Here is an 11,532-nt window from a genome sequence, read left to right on the forward strand (position 1 = left end):
TGGAAGCTATAGTTTTAGCAGTTCGGGAAGACTGCTGTCGCACACCAATCTTTAATAAGGAATATACGATCTTACTTTTTTTTAAATGCTATTCGAACCTTGCGCCATAAGTTGTTCATTTCTGCTCCATAGTCATTTATTTCCCAATTTCTAACTATAATTTAAATTAAAATACATCTTTCTGTTTTCAGCTGGGGGAACAAATTCATCTATCCAGTGATAGACTGGTCAAAGCCAAATCAAACGATGGTAGTAATTATCCTCACGGCTATATTCCTTGCCTTAATGCATCTCATCACCGTGGCAATGGCGGCTGCTCGGGACTCCATTACGAAGCAATGTAAACCAGATCCAACAGGAGTTTATAATGATGGATTCGAACCCTAATGAATTTTTCCATCATTCACCAACATTTTTCGTTCAGAATTAAGCCTTCATCAAAGAAGAAAAGTGCGAACGTGATGAGTGATGATTGATAAATAAGAAACCTCCGATATGATTGATATCCTTGATCATACTGATAGTACGATCAATAGATATTAATCATTACTGATGGGCTGGTTTTAAAATACATATATTTTGCAATTGAGGTGCTGTAGAGTGTGTCAGCTACAATAATACTAACGCTAAATGCGGCCGCTTTTTTTTTCATACTTATGCTGATAGTCTTGAGAAGGCTATTTCAGCTTCACTCCAATATGTAGGTGAGCTCACGGGGCTGAAACCGGAAGTGTTAGTAACACTGACTCTAGGAAGAGCAGTGCTTCGTAGAATCTACCAGCGGATCGGAAACGCGACCCACTGAGAAGATCTGGTAAGAAATTCAGTGAGCTAGCGGCCTGCCATAATCTAAAGAAGAACTCTTTTAGCCCATGAAACGCAAAAATAATGTCATTTGATAAAGAGAGACAGAAACTTTAGAATCAGAACAAATTTGAAAGTATTTGAATCTTATAAATTTTACAATAATAATTTTCGACAAACTTTAATAATATTATATTTATGACATGTAGTATGAACATTTTTATACCCAAACCGTTTGACTACTACGAGTATAGCATGGATAAAGCTTTACTCATGTCGAATAAATCATGTCGCTAAAATAAATATGTCACAAGAGAAACGCTACCATTTAATTAAAATACACCGTTCACTGATTGATGATATCAAATAAATGGTTAATTGTTGAAACTAAAGCTGAAATGTAATGAATCAATTTTAAAACAAACAATAGAAAAAACTTGCTGTTTCCTGGTACTCCAGCTTGATTCAAAAGTACCTGAAATCGAATCGGAACTACGAAACTGCCAAAGAAACGACTTAAAGTGAAGTTGATGTGTTGTTGCCTTTTTTAAATAAAATTTAACAAAAAATAATTTTGTAACAATGACATTAGAGAAAAATTGTATTGTGACGATACTATTAATTATTATTATTATTTTATTAAACGGTATTATTAATTTTTAAGGTTAATTCACTAAATAAAACTGTTAGGAATGTTATTTGTTGTTGTAAATAAAAACGATTTTGTATTCTTTAAGTTAAATCACGACCGTGTTTTATTTCGAGGTTTGAAATACTTAACTGTTATCGAAGTCACGTTGGATGGAAATCGCAATATTTTTTGCGAAACTTACGAAAGGTAACTTTGACGTTGCATTGGTCCTCACGGCTCACTTGGTGCTAAGTGGTTATCATATCACAACGGGAATTCCGCCACCTACCTTGAGATCTATTTCTCAATCGTTTAGTAATTACGGATACATTAGAATTTTTGATGATTTTGATGTTATAATGAAACTACTCGACCTGTCGATAACGGAAAAATAGTCTTCGCGCTGTGTAAATTTGAATTCAGAAAGTTTTAAACATATCAGTATGTTGTTTGTACCGATTGTAATATTAAGCAATTACGGATAAACGAAGAGTGAACATACGTGAGTGATGAGTCTGGGACTATGAGATCATAGAATAAATAACTGCGGCACATATGAACTTAATCAAGAAAATCAAATAAATAAAAGGTAAGAAAATAATATAAAATATCTAATATAGTATATTAGATATTCGATATATAGACAGTATGTCTGCCCATAAATACTGCTACAATTAAATATAAACAAAATATTACATTTGAATTTGGAATCTGTCATTTTTATATGATTGCTCATTGAGTTTTCTCATTTTGGCGCCAATACATTGTACAATATTTTGCGATATTAAAATGGAGTGGGGTGATAAAGAGAACCGAATCGCTGTGATTGCATTACACAAAGTAGATATGGAGCCAAATGCAATTTTTAAAACAACACCATGTTCAATAATCAAGAATGGTCCTTCCAGCAAGACTCGGCGCCAGGTCATAAAGCTCGGTCTACGCAGTCTTGGTTGGAAACGAACGTTTCGGACTTCATCAGAGCTGAAGACTGGCCGTCGTCTAGTCCCGATCTTAATCCGTTGGATTATGATTTATGGTCAGTTTTAAAGAGTACGACTTGCTCTAAACGCCATAATAATTTGGAGTCCCTAAAACAATCCGTACGATTTGGCAGTGAAAAATTTTCCCATGGAAAGAGTGCGTGCTTCTATTGATAACTGGCCTCAACGTTTAAAGGACTGTATTGCAGCCAATGGAGACCACTTCGAATATGCTTTTTATACTTTAAATTGTTTTATATACCTATATCTATTAAACTAACACACTATAGAAGTAATAAATGTTATTTGCAATAGATTTTTTTTTATTTTTAATTGTAACAGTATTTATGGCCAGACTAATTATATAATATAGAAACAAAATAAAATAATTAAAGCATAATCAAACGATTATCCGTTTGAATATCTTTACGAGTCATCAATTTTCTACTATATCAATATCATTGTAATGCTAGTCTGACATTTAATTAAAGTTGGAGTTGGTCCGCAAATAACTTCACAACAACTTATGATTCTATTATCGCGCACGCATAAATATTAAGCCGATTAAAATGAAACAATTAAAAAGTAATTCCTTACAAAGTCGGAACGTGGACTTAATACGTTACGATTACGAAAGACGTATGAACCTATAAACGCAATTACAATGTATACATATTACTTCAACTAGATGTTACTGACATTAACTATACAATTTCCGGTTTTATACTGGACACATCTAAATGATAAAATTCTTCTACTCCTCTACTTCTGAAAGGAAGAATATTTGATTTAGATGGGTAGACAAACTGACTCCCCACCTGGTTTTAAGCGGCGGTCCTATCTCATAAGAGTCCTTGTCTTGTAAAACTTACACTCTTCAAACTGGAATGCTTCATTGTTTCGCTTAGAAAATAGGCAGGGTGATTGAACCCACCCCTGTCCGCAAATGTCTCTATGACCAATAAATGCGGCTTCATAATAGCAATATGCTGCTGTAATATTTAGGGAACGTTGTTGCCCATTCTCGAAGAATCTATTTATCGCTTTTCAAGACACCTTCTGGAAGAGATGCGGTACTATTCTAGGCCGACATTAGATACTCCCAGTAACCACAAAAAATTACAAAGTGTTTTGTCCGAGATGATTGGTGTCTTAACTGAGTTAAATATGTAACAACGTACTCGTACATACATATATCGAGCCCTACGAAATTCACAATGTAATGGCTCTGGATGAGAAAACAAACTCAAGACCCACCGGTGTGCTTAGTGCGAGTTTCTTAACGTTCTCGATAGCGTAAAAGTTAAGCCATTTTTGTATGCAGTTGGAACAGCGCCCCTAGCGGCGAACGTACGCAATCGATCCCATTCCATACAAATATGAGCTAACTTTTGCGCTATCGAGAGCGTTAAAAAACACGCACTAAGCACACTGGTTTTGAGTGATTAGCGAAACCCTTGGACAGCTATCTGTTAATGAGCGCCTTGAAACGTGAGATTGAGGCCCCGAAGTCAGCGAGCTGAAGACATTATTTAATAAAAATAATGAAATATTAACACGTGTACCTAATGGGGTAATGGACATTGTATTTGTTAGACAACGAAAACTTCAAAGTATACAAAATTCCAAAAATTGTTAGATGAAAAAAAACAGAACTAAATATAAAATGACATTTTATTCAAAGTAAAACAATTCAACGACAACAATTTTGGTTAAGAAAAAATAGAAAACAATCTTATGTTCGTTCTTATGGGCTGTCATCATGAGCCTAATTACTTAGATACGATATTTAAATAAAAAATCGAATATTATAAAATTCGAAGTACACATAAACTAAACATTTTCGGTAAGCCGTTACAACTATAACTTGAATCATTTCGCAACATCAGGAAACCATTTTAAAGGAACGTTATCTACAAAATCGATATGAATGTTACTCAGTCATAAAATTGTAACTGATAACAATTTTGTCCGATCGCAAAAATCGTCAGTTATTACAAATCCTTCGACATGGGAAGAGTTAAGAAATATTTCAAATCAGAATTTCAATTGAGCAATTTTAATTTAAACCACGATGCTGCATCGGACTTTTATTTGTCTTGTTACCAGAGTAGCCGTTCAAGTGTGCCATTGTTGTGTGTTAGGGCCTTGGTGTTCCTGGGATCAGCTGGTATTTTAATGGCGTCATTAATATTAACAAGCCAAAGTATGACTTTCGGGTACTGGACAATATATTTAACTCATTGGGGAATTATTCTAATTACAATCACGTCGGGAGCGGCCCTCGCAGTTTCTTTGGTATCATTAAAAACTGGATGTATAGGTAAGATTTTTTGTTATATTTTAGATTGAATTATAATTACTTCAATTTGGTAGGCGAGTTGTATCATTTTTTAAGCAAAGCAAGTTGATAGACTTACGAAGCTAATTGAATATTATATTACAGTTGAGATTTAGAATTCATGTCTCAAGAGGTAACAGCAGTTAGGATCTGTTTGGTATGTTTGGTCTCCTGTAACTGCCAAATTTTCTGATAACGGCTACTTCTAATTGCATCTGTTGACACTAGGTAAAAAAATATCACATTCAATTTGGACATGGACTCGGCGAATTTTATAATTCCTTATAGTGCCCGGCTTGTGGTCTCTTGAGAATTTTTTGTTTTCTAGGTGCGCACAGTGGTTTCACGGACATTCTATGTATTTATATAATAATGTCATTCTTTGAAGCATTAACGGTTTCCAAAAAATGGTAGATACTTCGTAGCTACAAGGGCGATGCAGAAAGCACATTTTCGATTATTATTTTTTTTTTTTTTCCCTACCTATGCTGATAGCCTTGAGAGGCTATTTCAGCTTCGCCCTAACGTTTGTAGGTGAGCTCACGGGGTTCAAACCTGACTACGATGCTAACACGAACCCTAGCAAGAGTCGTGCTTCGCAGAATCTACCACCGGATCGGAAACGCGACCCACTGAGAAGATCCGGCGAGAAACTCAGTGGGCTGTGTCTGAGAGTTAATTTGCTCGTCGAGCCCTTCGTCGCAAGCGACGGGTTCGACGAGAACTTTGACCGGTGCTTGAAGTACCTAAAAGCACTGTTAGTGGATCGGGAGGATCCGAATTTATATTATTGCTAATCGAAAGTCTAAGTAATTATAACATTTAAGATGTTCGCGTGTCAAAACTTAAAACACCGGGCTGAGTCAGAGAACAAAACACCGAATTCATCAGGAATTTAAATAGATTCGATACATTTTGAAAAGTATTAACTTACAACGTCGTTGGTAATTCTGAAACGAACCCCAAAAAACGTGCATACCTTTTCAATCATAGACGTGTGGTTTATCGTCATAATAGATCTTCGTCAAATTTACTCACTAGGTGTACTTGACCCAGTAAACACTTTAAATACATATTTATTTGGTCAGGTGGTCGTTGTTACAATAGATTAGGTTGTATAATCGTATTCATAAAATTAGATCAATACTAATTCAGATACTAAATCCAGCAACATGGTTGAATATGACTGTCTCGAATGCTTAATGAAGACTTTTGAATAACAAGGTTATTGATAGCCTGCTAAGAGATAAAAAGAACGTGTAAAATCATTGAAATTTACAGACAAGACATTTTGTACTGATACCATTTTAATTCGAATTTGTTGATTAGATAGTGAACAAAGATTTAAAATGACTAATTGTTTCAATTCTTAATTTTTATCACAGTATTTCCTGATGATTGCGATGTGCGTTTATTACTCACTAGAAATCCACAACCGAGTGCATGGAATGTGATCGTGCAACCTAACCAATGCATCAGCCCGCTGAGTTTCTCGCCGGATCTTCTCAGCGGGTCGCGATTCCGATTCGGTAGTAGATTCATTCGCGAAGCAGCTGCTCTTGAGTTGTTAGGTCTCCTTCGCAGGAGCTCGGGCAGTTGTTAGCAAAGCCCACCCCTCCTGGCTGAGCCTTTGCTCGTCCACCTGTCCTGGTGGAACTGGAAAGGCCTTCGGGCCACCAGTAATCTATCAGTCATAAAAAAAAGAAATGTGGTGTTGTGTGTTAAGTTAAAATGTTTCTTTTATCCCATATACCCCCTGCCCCCCTTGGGTCTTAGTTATTATCGAAACCCATAGACATCGTGAGTACCACTGCTTACATTGAAACACGAGGTAAAATCCACTACCCGAAATGGCGCCCGGAATCTTCGCCATAGATATAAGTACTGACTCCAACCCGAGCAGGCTCGCAAATGGTCAGCCATAAATAATCTACAAATATTATAGAATGCCTGCCCTTTAATAACCGAGTTTTTATGGCCTAATCGTCAGAACTAAAGCTAATACTCCCAATACTACTGTGAAGTTTTTAATTCATAATACTACCACTAATAGAGTTCCGTTTATTCGTTGAGCTTAAGAAAATGTTTAGACTCTACCGATCCCTTTGATACGATTTATATAATGTTTTTTTTTATATGTTTTCAGAAGCATCATTTGTACTACCGTGGTACGTGAAAGCGTACTGGGTGTGCTTCAATATCACAGTTCCTATTGCGTTTTTTATCACGATATTCTACTGGAGCTTACTGACCAAAACAGGTAAATGTTTAATTGTAATTAACAATTGCCTATTATTTTGGTCATAAAATATTACTTGCCAAGCAATTATACAACACAAACATGTTTCGGTTATAATATGTGATTTTATTAATAACTAGCTGTACCCGGCCGCTTCGCTGGGCATTTAAAATTAACATTATAATTTCTCACCCCCACAAAGATTCTCAACATTAACGCCCCCACAACTGGTGAAGGGAGTCCAACACTCACATAAATATTAGCCCATCCGTTAAGTACATGTATTTTTTACATGGATACCAAGCATCAAGTCAATCGGATGCATGGTTCAGTAGTTATAACGGAAAATCCGTAAAAAACACTATAGATTTATATATTAGTATAGATTAACTACTACCACTGAGCGAAAACGCGGTAGTATATAGCCTTGTGTGAACTCAACTCTGCCTACAATTTCTTTTTTATTGCCTAGACGGTTGAAAAATTCACAGCTAACCGGGTGTTAAGTGGTTACCAGATCCCATGATCATGATGTTAATCTCGCCACCCAATTGTATCTATGTCACCAATGTATAGTTTAACGGCTGTTCTGCCCTTCAAATAGGAATGCAGATCTGCAAGCAGGTCCAAAAACAAGGAGAACGGTGGTATCTACTGACTAGAGTTACAATTTTCCCTTTCATCACTAATTACTTGTCTCTTCCGCCGGAAATGTCCCACTCCTAAGTAGGATATTCCCACTGCCAGTGGAGGATGTATCCAGTGAAAGAAAGAAGAACAAATAAACCAGAGACCTGAAAATCGTGTAATAAAAATCAAACCCGCAAAAATTATAATTTGCGTAAATACTGGTGGTAGGACCTCTTGTGAGTCCGCGCGGTAGGTACCACCACCCTGCCTATTTCTGCCGTGAAGCAGTAATGCGTTTCGGTTTGAAGGGTGGGGCAGCCGTTGTAACTATACTGAGACCTTAGAACTTATATCTCAGGGTGGGTGGTGCATTTTACGTTGTAGATGTCTATGGGCTCCAGTAACCACTTAACACCAGGTAGCCTGTGAGCTCGTCCACCCATCTAAGCAATAATAATAATAATAATAAAGCTAAAAGTGAGATGATAAATGTCTTCCTGGTGGCTCGTCAAACTGTCTGCACCAATTGAAACTTGTATTATTTTTGAGGAAACCACAACAATATTATTTAGGATTTCCTCATTATGGATTACACAATACCTACTTTAAATTGGTACTTTAACAAGACGTCATATTGCACTTAAATTGACGTCAATTGGTAAATTTGATGAACGAAACAAATCTATACTAATATATAAATCTACAGTGGTTTTTACGGATGTTCCGTTATAACTACTGAACCATGCATCCGATGGACTTGAAACTTGGTATCCATGTATAAAATACATGTACTTAATGGGTAGGCTAATATTTATATGAGTGCTGGACTCCCTAATAATAATGACAATAAATAATACTTAATGTACATCTTAAAAGCCCAGCGAAGCGGGCGAGTACGGCTATCTTGAATAATAAAACAAACATGTTCCTTTGTCTCCTCTCTTGTTTTCAAAACACGATTAACTTTTATTTCAATTTAGTCGTTTTAAATATATTTTTCTTGAAGTCTCTTTTATTTAAAAAAAAATTATTACTTATAATAAGTCGTTATTTCGTTATTATAAAAAATATTTTAAATTTTTTTCACACTCTATTGTCCCTTCAAAACCGATTATTTAATTAATTCTGACGGGACTCGATAAAGGAAAAGTTCGGACGGAACTTGACAATAAGTACGGAAAATAATTTTGGCATGGTAGTACAATGCAATTAAGTTTTGTAAGGTACTTATAACATTGAGTAGAGTAATTATTGTTAACATTAATTGACCGAATTAGATAAGATTTAAATGCTTACATACAGTACAACTCACATCAACTAACCCAATACTTTTTTTTAATTTCAGAAGATGAATATGCTATGGATCCGATTCTAGACGTGTTCATCCATGCTGTTAATGCGATCCTGATGTTAGTTCTACTAATGTTCTCTCGTCATCCTGTACGATGTCTACATTTCCACCATCCGCTATTGCTCGGAGTCGTATATCTCATCTTCAGCATTGTTTATTACTACGCTGGCGGAACTAATCCGTAAGATTTATTGCTACTTCTTTGATGAATTTCATCACGATCTCGACTAGAAAGCTAAAACTTTTGATTGTTATCCAACAGCTTTGGTGAGCCGTATGTGTACCCGATGCTGGACTGGTCGAATCCTGGGGTGGCTGCCATTACAACTGTGGGCTCGGCAATATTTATCATCATAGTACACATCATAATTGTTCTCTTGTCAGTTGCAAGGGACAGCCTTACAAGACGTTTCACGAAGTACCCACACTCATTGGACATATCTAATGACCTATACCATTAATATTTTCCGTTCGAAATCTCATTACTATAATTATTAGAGTGTGCTGTTAGGTATTTTATCGGCCAGAATGTGGTATTAAAATATACATATCGGAGAAAGTCATTAGTTTGGTAGCTAAACGAAACGCAGCACGATTCCCGGGAGATGGTAGCACGATTGCGGTATCGTCGGAACTCGGCTAACTTCATGCTACGACAGAGCCCAGGTCATGGAGAAGCGTAGACGCCATCGCACTTACCAAATAGCCTTCTTGAAGAGCGGTGCCTGCGGCCTAAGAACTGTCATTCGTTTTCGTTTGCTAACGTCAAGAGAAGATTTCTAAATTGTTCTAAGACAACAAACGTTATTACGGCGGGATGGATGTAATATGCTCTGCGTAAACCCGGTCCCGCCGTCTCAATAGCCCCGCCCGGTCCGGGGTAGTGCGCCGGCTGTGAGCGGCAGGAGTTTTTAGTGAGGTTCGACTCCCACATACTCCACCTGCCGTACGGGTGGGAAGCCGGCAATTTTCTCCTGTGGAAAAAAAGAAACGTTAAGACATCAAACGTTATTGATGTACTCCATATTTCTCTTAGCTCGATTACCCTATTCGTCCCTATGATGTCTGACGATGGTGTTAATAATGTGGTCTCTCCGACATACATAATGTATTGAATTGGTATTAGTAAAAAAGCGTTAAACTTTTTTTTACTTCAGTTCAGTATAACCTTGTATCATGTGGCGAATTTTTAGCGTTAACATAAACAGGAAACAATTTATGATTTGTAAATTTCAATAAGTTTCTTGAAGCATGTAAATTGTCCAATAATTCTTAACAATTTAATTATATCAATAGTAAAATGTAACTGAATTGTAAAGCTAAAACTTATAACCTCATAAATTCTGCGACATATAAGATATTCGTTCACAATAAATGTAAACAAGTTTTTTTTGTAATTTTTACCCGACTTAAAACAAAAGGAAATTCAGTGTTCACCTGTAATTTTTGCTTCAGTTCTGTGTATTTTTGTACGGATATTGGAACAAATTATTATTTGAAATAAAATTATTTTCGAATGTACATTGTTGCGTTTAATTGATATATTGCCCCGAACAATCTTTCCTTTTATGATTATAAGTACATGCAAGTGTATCCGTAATTTTGACGTGCTTAAATTTTCTTTTATTTGTCATTATTTTAGATGAAAATAAAAACAATTTCAACCCAAGTTCATCTAATACATTACTGAAAGCCACATTTTTTTTTTTTTTATACGTACATAAATTTTAGTACAGTAAAAGCTTAATGGCGCTTACTTCATTCGGGTTTTCATTATTCGCGAATTAAAATGCGATACAATTCCTATACTTCTTTATTCGCAGATCTAAGCGGTACATCGATACATACACATTGATAAAAAAGATTCCAATATCTAGGTATCCAACCTTTGTAAACGCGTTATCAAATGGACTAATAGAAAAAGTAAAGTAGACCTTATTACAAATATGCCTCAAGAATGCTATTAAATAGTATCGCCTGAGAACGTATCTCCTATAATCATACCAATATTACCATTCCATATGCACGGTTTCTGTATTTTCGGCATACATGCCCCTGCAAATAAAGACCTTGAGCGGTATTGCCACATTAGGCGAAGAACTAATGTCGCACCTGATGGTAAGTTATTACCGTTGTTCATGGACACTAGTAATACCAGAAGTATGGCCAACCCACTGACTCGTATAAAGAAAGACGTGACCTGAAAACACCCTGGAAATTAATTTCAAGCCGGACTGTATATGACAATTCACTTCACTTCACTGGTGGTAGGACGTCATGTGAGTCCGCACGGGTAGGTACTACCACCCTGCCATTTCTGCCGTGAAGCAGTAATGCATTTCGGTTTGAAGGGTGGGGCAACCGTTGTAATTATACTGACACCTTAGAACTCACATCTCAAGGTGGGTGAAGGCATTTACGTTGTAGATGTCTATGGGTTCCGGTAACCATTTAACACCAGGTAGGCTGTGAGCTAGTTCATCCACATAAGCAATAAATAAAAAAGGGCGATTTAAAACTGTCGTTGAACACAGTAGTTATAAGTATCAAGGA

At 36.3% G+C, this 11,532-nt stretch overlaps 1 protein-coding gene across 1 annotated transcript in view; it reads left to right on the plus strand.

Moving 5' to 3' along the window:
- The window catches only part of LOC101746260 (uncharacterized), a 29,155-nt gene extending 18,655 nt beyond the window's left edge, over positions 1-10,500 (plus strand). The window contains exons 5-9 of the mRNA XM_062668492.1: positions 192-381; positions 4,387-4,741; positions 6,906-7,019; positions 8,974-9,160; positions 9,242-10,500. Of these exons, the coding sequence (XP_062524476.1) occupies positions 192-381; positions 4,387-4,741; positions 6,906-7,019; positions 8,974-9,160; positions 9,242-9,440 (1,045 nt within the window). The 3' untranslated portion in view covers positions 9,441-10,500. The remainder of the gene's footprint in view (positions 1-191; positions 382-4,386; positions 4,742-6,905; positions 7,020-8,973; positions 9,161-9,241) is intronic.
- Positions 10,501-11,532: the final 1,032 nt, after the last annotated feature.

Source organism: Bombyx mori, chromosome 5 (genome assembly GCF_030269925.1).
Source record: "Bombyx mori chromosome 5, ASM3026992v2".
NCBI classification, from domain to species: Eukaryota; Metazoa; Arthropoda; class Insecta; order Lepidoptera; family Bombycidae; genus Bombyx; species Bombyx mori.